At 42.6% G+C, this 14,784-nt stretch overlaps 1 protein-coding gene across 1 annotated transcript; it reads right to left on the bottom strand.

Moving 5' to 3' along the window:
• Nucleotides 1-2,987: 2,987 nt before the first annotated feature.
• On the bottom strand, nt 2,988-11,165 carry guca1d (guanylate cyclase activator 1d). Its single transcript, XM_040150979.1, has 4 exons — nt 10,971-11,165; nt 7,561-7,710; nt 5,290-5,377; nt 2,988-3,112 (listed from the first exon to the last, which is right to left on the bottom strand). Exons 1-4 carry the CDS (start codon nt 11,163-11,165, stop codon nt 2,988-2,990), a joined length of 558 nt encoding a protein of 185 aa, XP_040006913.1.
• Nucleotides 11,166-14,784: the final 3,619 nt, after the last annotated feature.

The following is a 14,784-nucleotide window of genomic DNA, read 5'->3' as shown; positions in this document are numbered from 1 at the left end:
AACTTTATTGATAAGGCAACACAAAACATGATTGGTTAGAATGAACTTACAGTGTTTTACAGGACACACTTTCACTGTAAAAAATCTATTGCACAATAAGAACTGTCAGCGTTGTTGCTAGACTGCAGATCAGATCTGTACGACTATCAGTTAGCAGCTTTAAGGAGAAAATGGCCTTTTTCTTCAAGTCTAACTGTCAAGTCTGAGTTCATGATCAGTTTTTACTCCGCAGACATGTTCAAACATTCCCCTCCATCGTCCCGATTTTATCGCACTCATCATCGTATAAAAGTAAAAAGGTTCAAAACGCTCAAATCCTTCCAGTAGATTCCTTTAACTTCAAAATGAGAGACCAGTCACACAAAACTAACAGCAACTACACTGAGAGAGGACAAAATAAAAATAAAATAACAATATTCACACGTTGTTATGCCTCAAAATGTCCTTGTTGCTTATGCTGTGAGACAGTTAAAAACATTTACAAAGGTGAGACTTAGATAAAACCCAAACTCCCTCAAAATAAATCCAAGCGAATGACAGCTTGTAGGTTTGATTTCTGTACAGTAATGAATCAAATTTCTCACAGTGTAACCTGATCCAGAATCAGTTTTGTCATCTTAATCTATTATGAATTAGTTTCCCTCAGCAGCGGAGCCAGCCCTATAAACACGAAGTTACGCCATTGGTCAGCCAGCCGAGTGTTGGAGTTTGAAAATGGGGTCGTTCAAGGCCAGTATTGACAACTTAGTGCCAACTATTCAGACCCTTGAGCAACTTTTCTTCACAAAAGCACCAAGCGACAAATCTACCGGCTTCCCGGACAAACCTTAGCCACTTTCCGTAGAAGAGCGTCGCCAGTGTTGACCCGCGAGCGCGAGGTCGGTCTTTCCCTCACCAGACACTCGTCTCTACGCGTCTCATTCCATTGACTCAGCCGACACAGACGTGAATGAGCTTCTAACTTTCTCTCTGAATGATCATTTTACAGGTAAATACACCTGAAATCTCAGCTCAGCCGTTGTCATGTGTCTGGTGACTCTGTCAGACGACGTCACGGTTATAAAACCAGGATTTCAGCAGCAGAGCAGCAGTTTGGAAATGGCTCTGAAGTGACTGCTGGTTAACATGTCGTCTCAATGGGCCACGTTTCAGTCACTGTTTCATCCTTGTTCCGTCGTCTGACAACAGAAACAGACAAACATGTAAATGACAACAGCTTTATTGAGAATTCAGATGGATTAAATTACTGTATATGTGAACAAGGAGAGCAGGAGAGAAGCGAACAGATAAAGGGCGAGTCCAGCCATAGACTAGACTTTGACCTGGGGGGTTATGTGCGAGACTATTTCTTGGCTTGAGCAGATGCCAGGCAACAGGCGGAGACTCCAGAAACACTTTGGTTTTGCAAGGATGAAACAAAATGAGGTATGATGTGTACATTGACGAGGTTTAGAGGTGCTGGTAGGTGGATTTTATTAAGACAAGAAGAGGATTTACCTCAATGTTGAACTTAACCCTCAACATCTCAGTTGAGTTAGAAGACGCTAGACAGGAGGTTTTCACTAAATGCTGAACTGTTTCCTTTAAAAAATCAGAACAGACTGTTCAGTCAGAAAATGCCAAATCAAAAAATCAGGTTTTAAACGGGTCTGGGCTCATGAGATGTTGAAGAGGTTCACGTTGGGTCGACTTTTTGTCATTTTCAAACCTAATCAAAAATATTGACCTAACCATGCGATCAGATACTTCAAAGTTCTCTTTAGTTAGATATTAAATAGACCTCCCATGGGCTTTCCTGGTGGCCTGGTTTGAGTTGGGTGACTCTATGGCCTGGCCTGGCCTGGGTGGGTCTCTGGCCTGGCCTGGCCTGGCCTGGGTGGGTCTCGGGCCTGCCCTTGCCCTTCAATGCACAGCTCTGGAAGCCAGAAATAGAAAGTGAATTTAATGACTCTCTGTTTGTTTTTTTTTAAATGTAATTCTACTGTTTGAATATGTTTTTGGTTTAAAGCAGGTAGTTTTTCGAGCCTCCGGTTCATATTGTCCTTCTCCAGCGTGCAGGCGGCTGCTGAGTCTGTCCTCTAAATATAAACCTGTCTGGTGGCGAAGCTGTCTGTAATCTGCTCCATTACGGCTCAGGCTGCTGAACCTTTTACAGCATTAAGAGGATCAGCAGCTTCAGATCAAAGACCAGGACACACACTCAGTATGCTCTGTTCAGTACCTCACTTTGAGAAATATAGACATGTGTTTCCACTAAATGTTTGTTTCATTTACAAAAATTCTCAAATGGCAAACGTCTAAACATAAGCAGCCATACAAAAACTTTGTTTAAATAAAATACAGTCTAAAACTGGCAACATCTTGAGTGAAATCTGGTATTAGTAAACAGGAGTTTCAAATCTGAGAAAGTATTTGATTTTCAACTTTTGGTAATTTGGACACTTTTGACAGTTTTTGATACCGGATGCTTTTCAGTCGCTACCAAAAAGTACTTAAGTTTGATACCCAGCCCTGGACGTATCTGGTATCTTTAAAAACTAGGTTCTCCACTCGAATTCAAAATCAAGTTCTTTGAACAAACAAGCACATCTGTGAGGAGAGACAGATTAGTGACGGTGGATTTTCTTGGAACCCGCAAAGATCATCATAGTCTTCGGATATCTTTGTCAAATATTAGTTCCTTTTCCAGCCTGATACCTGGAGACGAGGAGGGGACGGGCAGTTGGACACGCACAGGCTGGACGGCCAATCACAGTCCATCAGAAAGTTTAATGTTTTCAGCACCTGTTGTTTCCTGCTCCTTCGCCCTGACCAGACGACAGCAGAAGACTTTAAGGGAGGAGAGCAAGTCTTTTCTCGTTTTTGAAAGGGGGTGAGGTTTGTCTGTCTTTTTTTTTGTTTTGTTTTTTGTTTTTTGATGGGGGATCGGGGAGGACTTCTGCTTCAGTCGGTCTTTGTGGTCCCGGTGCAGCTCCTGCTCTGTGCTCTCATCCCCTCCGGCCCTCCACGATGATGACTAACACCGGCGTCAGGTCCATCAGGTTCTTCAGCATTTCCATGATGTCATTGTGATCTTTGGCTCCCTCGATGAACTCCTCGAGGGTCATCTCACCTGAGGGGTCAAAGGTCAAAAGACAGAAGTTATAAGCGAGTTATCTTTTTATATTTTAATTTTATTTCACCAGGATAATCCACTCAGTACCGATACTGCTTTCAGGGAGTCCTGTGTATATACAGTGGCTTCACAAAATTTTCAGTCCCCTTCACTTTTAAATTACTTTATGATGTATTAAATTTAATTTTAAATGGGTAAAATTTTCATTTGTTTTTCCATCAATCTACACTGAATAACCCAGAGTGACAAAGTGAAATCATGTTTTTAGAATGTTTTGAAAATGTATTAAAATGAAAAATGGAAATCTCTCATTTAAAGTATTCAGACTCTTAATTCAGCTCTTTCTCGAAGCCTCTTTGGCAGCGGTTACAGTTTCCAGTCTTCTTGGGTGAGTCTCTAGAAGCTTTTTCCCTGGATTTGGGCAGTTTATCTTATTCTTCCTGGCAGGATCCTCTCAAGCTCTGTCAGATTGGATGGGAAGTGTCCGTGAACTGCCATCTTCATGTCTCTCAACAGATGTTCCTTTTTGGGTTTCAGTCTGGTCTTTGGCTGGACCACTCAAGGTCACGTGCACTCTGGAGCAGGTTTTCTCCAAGGACCTCTCTGTATTTGCCTCAGTTCTGACCCTTCTGCCTGTCCCCGCTGCTGAGAAGCCCCACCCCATACCGTAAAGGCCTGTTTGATGCAGTGCTGCCGAGGTGGTCGTCCTTCCAGCAGGTTGTCCCATCTCTGCAGAGGACGTCTGAGGATCTGTGAGAGGACCGACTGGGTTCTTGATCAATAAGGCCCATCTTGATTAGTCTGGCTGCACGGCCAACTCTAGGAAGAGTCCTGGTGGTTAAGAACTTCTTCCATTTCACAGTTATTGAGGCCACATGCTCCTGGGAACACTCAGAGCTTTGGAAATGTTTTTAACTGAATACTCTTGTAAATGAGAGATTTCAGTTTTTGATTTTTAATAAATTTGCAAAAATTTCTGAAAGCACGTTTTCACTTTGTCATTATGGGTTCTTGAGCATAGTTTCATCCATTTACAATTAACTCTACAACACAAAGTAAAAAGTGAAGGGGTCTGAATATTTTCTGAAGCCACTCCACATTAAACCAAACAATAAAATAACAGGTCAGTTATAGACATATAAAGGAGAACTCCTCTGATCAAGTGTTTGATTAAAAAAAATGGAGACAACTTTTCTTTTCTCAGATTCTTACCACTAGTTGGGTCAAAATGTAAACTTTGTCCTGGCACCAGAGGAAAGACCTTTTTATTTTTTTATTTTTTATATCTAAACCAAACGGTTTATCTTGTACGGTGGCCTTTTTAGGACATCTTAGCTTGTCAGGCTCAGCTCTCATTAATTGCCTGCAACACGTGATACGGTAGAAGTGGAATGTTGGCCAAGAAACATGAGAGAATACCAGGCTAAGCAGGCAGCCCGCCCGGTCTTTAGCAGTCCCTGGTCAGTCCTTTGTCATCATGCTGCTCAGAACGCAATCGCAACTTAAGAATTTAGCTAAGTATTTATCAAAGTAAAACAGTAAAAGAAAAGACATTAAAGTCGCTGAAAAAATGCACTAAATTTAGTCAAAGTTTGTGTTTTGGAGATTGGAACCTTTATATCAGGGACATTTGAAGACAATATTTTCAATAACCGGTTCTACAGGATCTATTGGACAGTTTTCTACGCAAAAGTGCTTGAACAGTGAAATCCTTTACATTACAGTGTAGACAGTGTATTTTGTCAAACTGAAGGGAGGGCATGCCAGAAAAAGACACACACTGGACAACACTATGGGCGTGAAGTTCAGGCAGTAGCCCTACCTAACAGTTGAAGACTGAACTGATTTCCGCAGTCACTTTCCATCCCTTAATTATGAAACCTCACAGCTGAAGATGGACGACTAAGAAAGTTTCTCGTTTGTTAGCTTGTTAGCCATATACAATATCTATCTTGTTAGCTTGCCCACATGTATGATGCAGGTAGCATTTCAACAAACCTGTCAACCAATTTGATTGTGGTTTGTGGTTTGAATTTTGGTACTCCCACTGCACTGCACTAGTCCCACTGTTAATAGAAGTAGCAGACGCATTAGTGGAATTGAAAATTAATGTCATCAGCTGATATCAGCCTCAGTTCACATTATGTCATGAAACAGCATCTTTTTTCTTTTACCTTCCCCTTTCACATCGATCCTCTCAAATATGAGCGAGACGATCTCCTCGGGGTCGATTTCTCGGTTTCGTGTGATGTCCTGGATGGCCTGCAGGGGGAGACACACATCGGATAGAAATCACAAAAACAGGAGAGCGAGACGAAGGCAGCGTACTGACGATCAGTAACTTTGGTTCTACTTGGCATCAGGACAACATTTAAAAACTCTGAATCTGATGAAGATTAATGAGATGGGTCAAAGATCGAACGTTGGGTATGGAGGATTATTTTGCCCAGAATTTAAATTTTAAAAGAGGAAATGGAGAAAATGGCAAATAGTGTTATTATTTTATGTTTTAATTTTCCTTTTCAATAACACCTCTCAGTTTAGGCTTTTTCATTTAAGCTTTTTTATTTTTCATTTCAGGATTTTAAATTTCACTTTTCAAATTGCCGTTTCACAAAATCAGTTCATCATGTCAATATCAAATATAATTTTCAGTTTCCTTTTTTTAAACAATTAATTATGGCCCAATCATCCTGAGTATGATCCTCCACAGTTTGGGCTGCGCAGGGTTAAATGCACCCCAGCAGGCTGGACTCTAGACGTCAAGTCAGTCTGAGGAACTCCAACTGGGTTGGAGTCGTTCGTCCCACTTCCAACAGCTTCCTGTCAGCTAATAGACTGAGGTCATTTAGCAGATTAACGCTTGTCTAATTTCAGAGCTAATCCAGCCCAGTTTTCTGTCAGAGCAGCAGCTCCAGCACTGCTGGTTCAGAGTCAGTTCACTCAGAGGAGCGGTTTCTGGAGATCAGTTTGTAGGTCAGGTTCGGGGGCAGCCCCAGAGGGATGGCACTGAACTTTGGATGAATTCAGTAACCGTGGCATAGTGTGGCCGAGTGTTTTGGTCCCAAATTCAAAGTGTTTTGATTACGCTACTGCTCCGACTCAGGCCTCTGACTAGTAACCTTAAAATAAAAATACCAACACAAAATGAGGAAAATGCTTCTGAAACCAGTGGCTCCTCACACATTTATGAGTCAAAACCCGACGTTACACTTAAGAGACATTTTTCCAACTATGTGGTCGACCATTTGAATCCATTGAATAACGTTGATCAGTCAGATGTGGGGACATAGTATCCTAACGGACAGTCCAGACTGGCTGCGTTTTTCAAGCGTTTTTGACACCGGTCACTTGTAGAGCGGATACATGTCCAGGTTAAACTCCCGTTGGGCCCTGGGGCAAACATTTGTTGTTGGGGCTCCAGTTGACCCCCACCTTACATGTCAGCTTCATTATTTCCCCACATACCCAGAGACCAACCTGTACTCGAGAGCTGAAATGATTAGCCAATCAATCAATTAGTCGATCGACAGAAAATTTATTGGCAACGACGTTCATAATTGATTTACTGTTTACATAATTTTTTAATGCAAAATGCCAAAAAGTCACTGGTACCAATTTCTCAAATGTAAATATTTTCTAGTTTTCTCAGTTTTTTATAGTAACCCCAACATCTCTGTGCTTTTGAATGCTGGTCAGACCACAAAAGCAGTTTACAGTATGTTGCCTTTGGCTTCAGGGAATAATAATGAGCCTTTTTCACTATTTTCTGACATTTTATTGAACAAAAGAAAAAAAAACAGTCAAATGTATTGATAATGACAATAATTGCTGGTTGCAGCCTGACAGTTCTCCTATGATGGATCAACTCAACCTTACCCAAGGTTTTCTGTCTAAATTACTGGATACACACAAGAAAACTGATAAAACACTTTACAACTAACGACCACAATATCTAAAACAATTAAAGTCTCAAAAGTAGATTTTGATTTTGAGAGTCCCTCTAGAAGACTGGGGCTAGAGGACCCGACGTAGCGCAAATTTGGAACTAATTTGTGATCATTCAACTTATGTGGACCCAGATGATGTGGAGTGAACCTGGGGCTTTTGCCTGATTTGTCCGGTTGATATTTCAGCCTTTCACAGATACACTTTGATCCACACCAACCTCGAGACACGCGAGCTTGGTCACTCTGCGACCTCCGAGTCTCAGTTAATAAAGACAGTTAAGTTACTCAGTTAAATTTCTCTAATCAGGATCTTCTCACTGTCCAGCTGTTGAGAGAAAAGAGGAGTTGATAAAAACGTTGAAGTAACCAATATTTTGTTGGAGAACCTCTGACTTTTTTTGTCCTTTAAACAAGAATTAACCCTAAAAATGTTGTCGTTTGTGTTTTGTGTTGATCCATGTAGATGTCAGTGTTTGTGAGATGTGCGTGAATTACAGAGAAGATGGTCTCCAGTTCATCTTTGTCGATCTTTCCGTTGCCGTCCTGGTCGAACAGTTTGAAGTACCACTTTAGTTTCTGGTTGATTTCTCCTTTCAGCAATAGACTGATGGCTGCAATGTACTCCACAAAGTCGATGTAACCGTCCTACAGACAGAAAAGTTGGAGATTAACCCATGCTGAAGCTGTCAGGATCAGGTTCAGGTTTCATCCTGACTAAGAGCAGCGATTTCCAGCTCTCAGAACATCCTCACTGAATTTCATCACCACGCACTCTGAATCCACTTAGCTCACCATCAACACATTGCAGGGTAGAAGCTCGGCATGCAAACGCTGTAAGCCAATTAGTCAGAGAGCCACTGAAAGTTGTGGCTCAGCAATCTTAGTCCCGGTTCACTCAGCAGCACCACTCAGATGTCTGCAGCAGAACCACAGCAGCACAACTTTATAAGTTACTCAAGTTTCACTTAATGTGAAACGATAAAACGAAAATATAAAAAAGAAAAAACACCATAAATATCCTGAATGTTACTGTCTCAACAGGTACAGGTGAGCTAAACTGTCTACAGTAACACGAGATAAAATAATAGAGACAAAGACAAAACATGACATCTAACCTTCAAAACAAAGGCACTGAAAGTTCTGGAAATCGTTTGCTTACTTCATTTTACTGAAGCTTTCAGTCCCATCTCACTGTCTTCATCAATCAAAGGTGTTATCACGCCTGACGTTTCGTGCTTAGGTCACTTGATCGCAACTGAGCAAACTCCGTCCACGCATGAAAACCATGCGATGCAGTGACAAGCTCCAGAAAAGGCTGGTTAGTGGATTTTCTTTTTCATAACAGTTTGATTGTCCCATCTAGGGATGAAACCAGCGACTGTTTTTATTTTTATTGTTGTTATAATTTCCCACATCCTAAGAATGCCTATTCAAGCTCCTGGCTTTATCCAAGCAAATGTGCAAAACCTTAAGATACTCAGTTTACCAACATGACAAAGAAAAGCTTCACATTTTCACATTTGAGAGGCTAAAAAGCTAAAAAGTTTTTGGCGTCTTCAGTTTAATTAAAAAAAAAAAAAATACACAAGCAATTAATCAAACACCAAAATAGCTGCTGATTTAGTTTTCTGTTAGCTGATTGTTTTGTTAGTCACATCCACAAAGTGAGATCTTACATTTAACGGACCAGTGTGCAGGATTCAGGGAGATCTATTGGCAGAAATGTCATCCACTAGATGCCACTAAATCTTACGCACTGGTCCTTTTAATGTAAAAATATCTTTTCTCTATGCAATATCTTGAATTATGGCATATGGCAGCTGTAGAGGCTCCGCATGTTGTATGTATAAAAATGATGAATCGGTTTTTAATGAATTCTTTTTCATTTTAGGTAACGTATAGAAGAACAAGTGGTTATTTCATGTTTAATGCAATTACAGGTGTCCAGCTAACATAGACTTACAAGAAACCAAAAATAGGCAACACTTTACTCTAAGTCCCCATATTCATCAGACTCTAATGTAGCTGTAAGATGAAAACCAGTTGGCAACACTTTAACCCCATAATTAGCTTTTATAACCAGTGTATAAACAATTAATAGCCGGTTTCTGACAGACTCTGGTGCAGCTGTGATCAGATCTAGGTGTTTATCAGCGTCTCTCTGCTCCAACTCCTCCATCAGTGGAGGCTGCTGGATGAACAGACGATGAACCACAACACGGTAAAACACAGGATGGAATAACAGAAAATAAGTAGAACAAACACCGAACGTTAATAAACAGTGAAACATGTCGTTATACCTGCATATAAACGACACTATAGTCGGTTATAAACCAGTCATGAAACGCTTGTGTAGCGATTATAAATGTTAAGCTGGGAAACTTAAACAAGTAAAGTGTTAACAAAAATACTGCTGCAGTGATAAACATTTGTCAGGCAATGTAACTTTAACTACATGAATCTGTGAATACTTGTGTACTTTTACTCTTACTGCAGTATTTATACCGTATTGGTACTTTTACATACTTCTTTCACCACTGAAGGTAACTGGTACCTACTTGTACTTTTGATACTTAAAGTACATTGTTGCTGAGATTACTTGTGTACTTAAGTAAAAGATTCAGTAAAATGTTTGCTACTTTTACTCAAATAAATGATCTCCATGTTTCTTCTACTACAACTGTAAAATAAATAAACACGGGACTCGAGTTTGGGCCCAGTCAGGTGACAACCTTGTATCTCCGGTTTTGGGGAGCTTCATGAATATGATGGATTTCAGTTTGAAATTCACTATTTATACTCATTTTTCTGAGCTTTACAAATGCTACAAGATGACGCTCTATCAGAATCTGATCCATCAGGTCCAGTAAAACCTCGAAAAAAATCCCAAAGAGCTGCATCAGTAGATTATTTCTGTGCCACTGATGCGTGCGTGCAGCCCCAAAGAAACCCGGCGACCTTTTCAGCATTTGCCCTCGCAGAGAAACTTAGATTAGAACACGGCATCCACTTCTTAACGCGTCCACGGTTCCTCTACCAGAAACATCCAAAGCTCTGTGAACCTCTGGAACTGTGAACTTCACCTGGACGTCTGCAGGAACCTTAACCCCTTAACATCCGGTTTTTCCCTTTAACGTTGGAAAAATCATCTACTTCCACACTGTCTGACTGTATCAGATGGTTCCAGCTCTACATAGAAACTTTATGATTTGACACTTAGTGAAATCAAGTCAAGACTCTATACACGGAACATCTTCCCAGATGTTACCCCGACAGATTTTGGATCTCTCCTGGATCTTAAAATACCTTTTCTGGGATTAAGATTTTGGCTGCGCAGCCTGAGTTTGTTACGACTGCCACAGCATTAGTCTGCTTTCTGTTAGCGGGTTAAAGTTAGAAAGAATTACAGCATTACTTACATCTTCTTCCAGCTCCTCGCTGAAGCTCTAATATGTTTGTGCATCATTTTAGACTCATTGTCCCATCATTCAGCCTGACAGATTTGGTATCGTTTTTCTGTCAGGTCTCCATAAATTAAGTTTTGTGGGTTTGAACACAGTTTGGACAAACAACATGGGTTCATACAAGGGGACGGTGAAAGGGTTTTTCAGGGCTGAAGAGGTTTTAAATGAAGTTGAATATGGTAAATAATATTCATCTATCTGCTATCAGACAGAAAATGACCAGGTTAGTGGTTGGTGGTTTTGGACCTGAGGGGTTCAGCCTGGCTCTGGTCCAGTGAAACCAGTCAACCAATCTGAGTTTAACATGAAACCGAAAATGACAGATTTAAAATGCAGCTGTCTTAACTGATAAAAACATTTAATTCACAACCTTTATTTTGAAAACCCTCTGTGTGTGTGTGTGTGTGTGTGTTTGTGTGCGTGTGTTGGTGTGAAACGCACCCCGTCCATGTCGAAGGTTAAGAAGACCTGGTCCACGTAGCTGTTGGCGTTCTCGTTCATGCCCTTCAGGCCCAGAATGGCCTTCAGCTCGAACAGAGTGATGAGGCCTGACGGAGACTCCCGCATGAACTTGTTGTACCAGTGGTGCATGTCCTCCGCCAGGATATCGTCCAGGTTTGAGCCGTGGTTCCCCATAGGTGCGGTCCGACAAAACCTCAAGAAGAAGAGATTCCCGTCTCTTTGAGAAGACGAATAGTGGAGGAGAGGGTTTTAGAAAAAGAAGCCAGACGGGAGCTGGAGGCCTTCTCTGATCCTCGGTGGGCGGATGTTTGAAGAGAACAATGAGCGCCCGTGAAAGGGGTCCACAGTCCTTGCCTCGGACCCTCTACAGGGACAGAGAAGGAAGAAAAGGTTAAATATCCGTGGCGTCGGCGGCGACGCCAGCAGGCTTCAGCGGCAGGAGGCTCGAGCCGGCCGACATCCAGGCTGCAGTGACTCTGCAAGGCAGAGAGCAAACCTCAGGACTCTGTAACCCTCTTAGGTCCTGAAGGGAGCGTCAAGGAAACACCTAAAATAACTTCCTAATGAGATCAGGCCGCCCTGCGGCAGGGGGCTGCTGCCAGAGGCCGAGCCAAGAGGCTTTACCTCAGGGAGCTGGTCCGGCCCTGGAAGCGGGATGGTTATATAAGACTCAACGGGGAGTTCTGGGTCAGACGAGAGGTTCCTCGGTGTCACGCCCAAACAGGACATTTCCCCTCGAAGGAGGAGACCGACGAGCCGGTGTGACACTTTCACAGGCAGGATGACGGGGTTCAGTTAAAACTGAGCCTCCATGATGCATCAGTGTGGACCGTGGCGGAGAGTTACCAAGTACATTCGCTCAAGCGCTGTGCTAAGTTCAATTTTTAGATGCTTGTACATATTTTACGGTGGATCATGTAAAATCGCCCCATAGCTGATCTTTTTATGATATGTTTAATGTTCAGGATTCTTTGGTAGTAATGAACCTACAGAGAATTATCAGCTGAACCTGAATTACAGAATACTGGACTTAGATTCATCAGGTGGATCTCAGTCCAGACAGCAGATCCAGATCAAGGATCATGTTGCCCTGTAGCTGCCGGATGTGGAAATAAACTGTCGGTTAATGTTTCTGCTGAAAACAAATGGACGAAAAAAATCTGTTGGTGCAGGTTTAAACTAAACCTTGACCCCAGTCACTCTGGAGCTCTGCTCTGCTGTAGGAGGTTTGGTTTAAATCAAATCCTCTGTTCTCGACATGGAAGAAATCTTCAAATAAACTCTGTCATTCGGCAGCTTACGAATCCAGACTTAGCATTTACTGATCAGTTTGAGTCGACTTGGTATTTAGACCGAAATCAGATTTTTAACCCTTGAATTTTCATTGGCTGAGAGCTTTCGTGACTCCGTGCTGGCATTTAAACGTTTCATCTCAGTTTCTGTGACCTTTGACCTTGTGAAGAGCACTGCAGTCTCTAATAGGCTCAGAGCTGCTGGGAGTGATCCAGTTAAACCCAGAATGATAGCTTCAGAGTTCAGTCTGATCTTTTGTCTCCTATTTCAGGATTTTGGAAGAAAAAAACATCAACATTTAAAACGGGAATTTTTGAATTTTTTACATGAAATGAAAATGATACAGAGAGGAAAGAGTGAGAGGAGGGAACATGAATAAGTAGCTGACAAGGACGTGTTTAAAAACCTTTGCTTGACCTGATACAGATAAATCAGCTCCTCTAAACAAGACCTGAGCTCTCCTGAACAGGGGCAGGGCTGCCCCCCCTGGAATCTGAGCCCCCCACCCCCCACCAGAGTCAGGAGGAGATCGGTAGTGGGCTTGTTAGTATCATGGATGATTCACCGAACGGGCCAACCTGGGACAGACCCAGGGCCCCTGGACCAGAACCTCCATAGGATGTGACCTTTAACAATTCTTGTTGTAAAGTCAATCGAACGACCACAAAGTTACAACTGAGACTTGCGCTGGTTTTACTTTACTGGTGAAAAATCCTTTACAAAATTGCTTCTAATCAAATTACAGAAAACAAGAGGAAACTGTTTGCAGACAGTGAACTCGGGACTTCTTATTATTCACATAGAATAATTGATCTATTGTAGGAAAGTAGCAGGATTTGCAACCTTTTCCATATCTGGAGATTTCATCTCACTTTTTCGGTGTTTCCGTGCTTTTGATGTGCAGAGGGAAAGTTTCAGTCTGAAATCTGATCTGTTTGAAGTGACTTTTTCACTTTGTACAAAAATCTGTTAATGCTCTTTATTACCATAAAAACGGTGGACAGTTTGAACTCGATCTGTGATCAGAACCTAGACCAGATCTCACCTTGAATGATCCAGCCAAACACCTAAAATCAGAGCCAGAACTGAGCGTCAGCAGCTTTACGGAGAAACAATGTCGGAGTGTGTTAATCAGATCAGTCAGATCAACCAGCAGCTGCTGGTCCTGCCAGCAGGTTAAATCAGAGCTGAGCTTTTATTAGACTCCACAGTGGAAAACTGACTTTAATGATTCAGAATGTGAGGGCAGCTGCCATTGTCCCGTTGGAGGACAGAATCAGATCGGGAGTGCTGACCTGAGTCCAGTCTGACGGAGCCGTTTTCTCTGTTTTTACTATCCTTTGTTAATCAGGAGACACATTTGACCATTCGAACGCTCAACAATTTTCAGCTCGTGCTTCTAAGACGCAACACGCGATCTTACATTTTGAATATTAGTTTCAGAGCTGCCTGAGGTGTCTCCACACACTGAGTGTGTTTTCGACAGAGCAGCTCGAATCTCTGAAGCCTGAAAGTCACGCATTTCCTTTTTTACTGACTTCGTCTGCGCACATACACAGCAAAACTAGCTTTTAGTGTAGTCGGCGCGAGAGCAGAGAGGCGATGGAGGGAGGAAGACGGTCCTTTAAACAGAGGACCACATTGGACGGTGGCTCGTAACCACTACGCTGACCAGCAGTCATTATCATCAGGATATCGTCAGACAATATCAACATAACTCCGGGTTGATGACAGCAGACATGAGTGATGACAGAGGAAGTTAGAAACAACAACAGGTTGTCGTATCGCTACGTCCGGGAAGCACCTGTGGCCAACTGAGAGAGCTGCAGGTGCGTATTTATGCTGAAAAACTCTGGACTGGACACGGATCCGCTGCTGCCTCGATTATTGCAGCGACCTTTCTACCTGTCTAGTGAACAGTCTATGGTTGGACTCCAGACTGGTGAGAACTCAGCTGCCAGAACCAGAACCGTGACCACATCACTCCTGTTTCTCCTGTTGATTGGCTGGTACCGGACACGAAGTGGTGAACGTTGGCCCCCATGTGTGACTGCTGTTTGTGGAAGCGCTCTGATTGGATGTTTCTTACAGCAGCGCCCTCTGGGACTTGCAGTCGGCTTCTCTCCTAAACACCGATAATAAACCGGTGTTCTCCCAGCATGCCCCCGGGGCTGAGGTTTGTAGGTTGAGGGGCGGCCTTCTGCTGCAGATCTGTCTTCTTTGTAGCAGCAGTGAGTCTAGGTGTGAGTGAATCAGGGGATCAAACGGATTATCCAGACTTAGATGTGAACACAGCGAGCAGCAGCAGCCGGGTGCCTCTTTCCAGATCCAGCTTTTCCAGGTACCAGCATCAGTAGATTAAGAGTTAGTGAGTCGTGTGGAGATGTGCCAGCTGTGGACAATGCTCACATCGCGGAGCTGCAGGTAGAGGTCAACACTGGTTCACCTCTTCAGAGGTCTGACCTCATCTGTGCTCAAATGAAGGGGTCTCAGACTCAGC

Source organism: Xiphias gladius, chromosome 17, assembly GCF_016859285.1.
Source record: "Xiphias gladius isolate SHS-SW01 ecotype Sanya breed wild chromosome 17, ASM1685928v1, whole genome shotgun sequence".
Taxonomy (NCBI): domain Eukaryota; kingdom Metazoa; phylum Chordata; class Actinopteri; order Istiophoriformes; family Xiphiidae; genus Xiphias; species Xiphias gladius.
This window is presented reverse-complemented; position numbering and strand designations above follow the sequence as displayed.

Bases quoted from the DNA above. Each gene is read 5' to 3' on its own strand.
- guca1d (XM_040150979.1), bottom strand. From the start codon at position 11,165: ATGGGGAACCACGGCTCAAACCTGGACGATATCCTGGCGGAGGACATG. The intron at 7,711-10,970 runs GTGCGTTTCACA...TTCTGTCTGTAG, and splicing joins TAACCTTCGACATGGACGGG to GACGGTTACATCGACTTTGT. The intron at 5,378-7,560 runs GTAATTCACGCA...CTCCCCCTGCAG, and splicing joins AACTGGAGACCATCTTCTCT to GCCATCCAGGACATCACACG.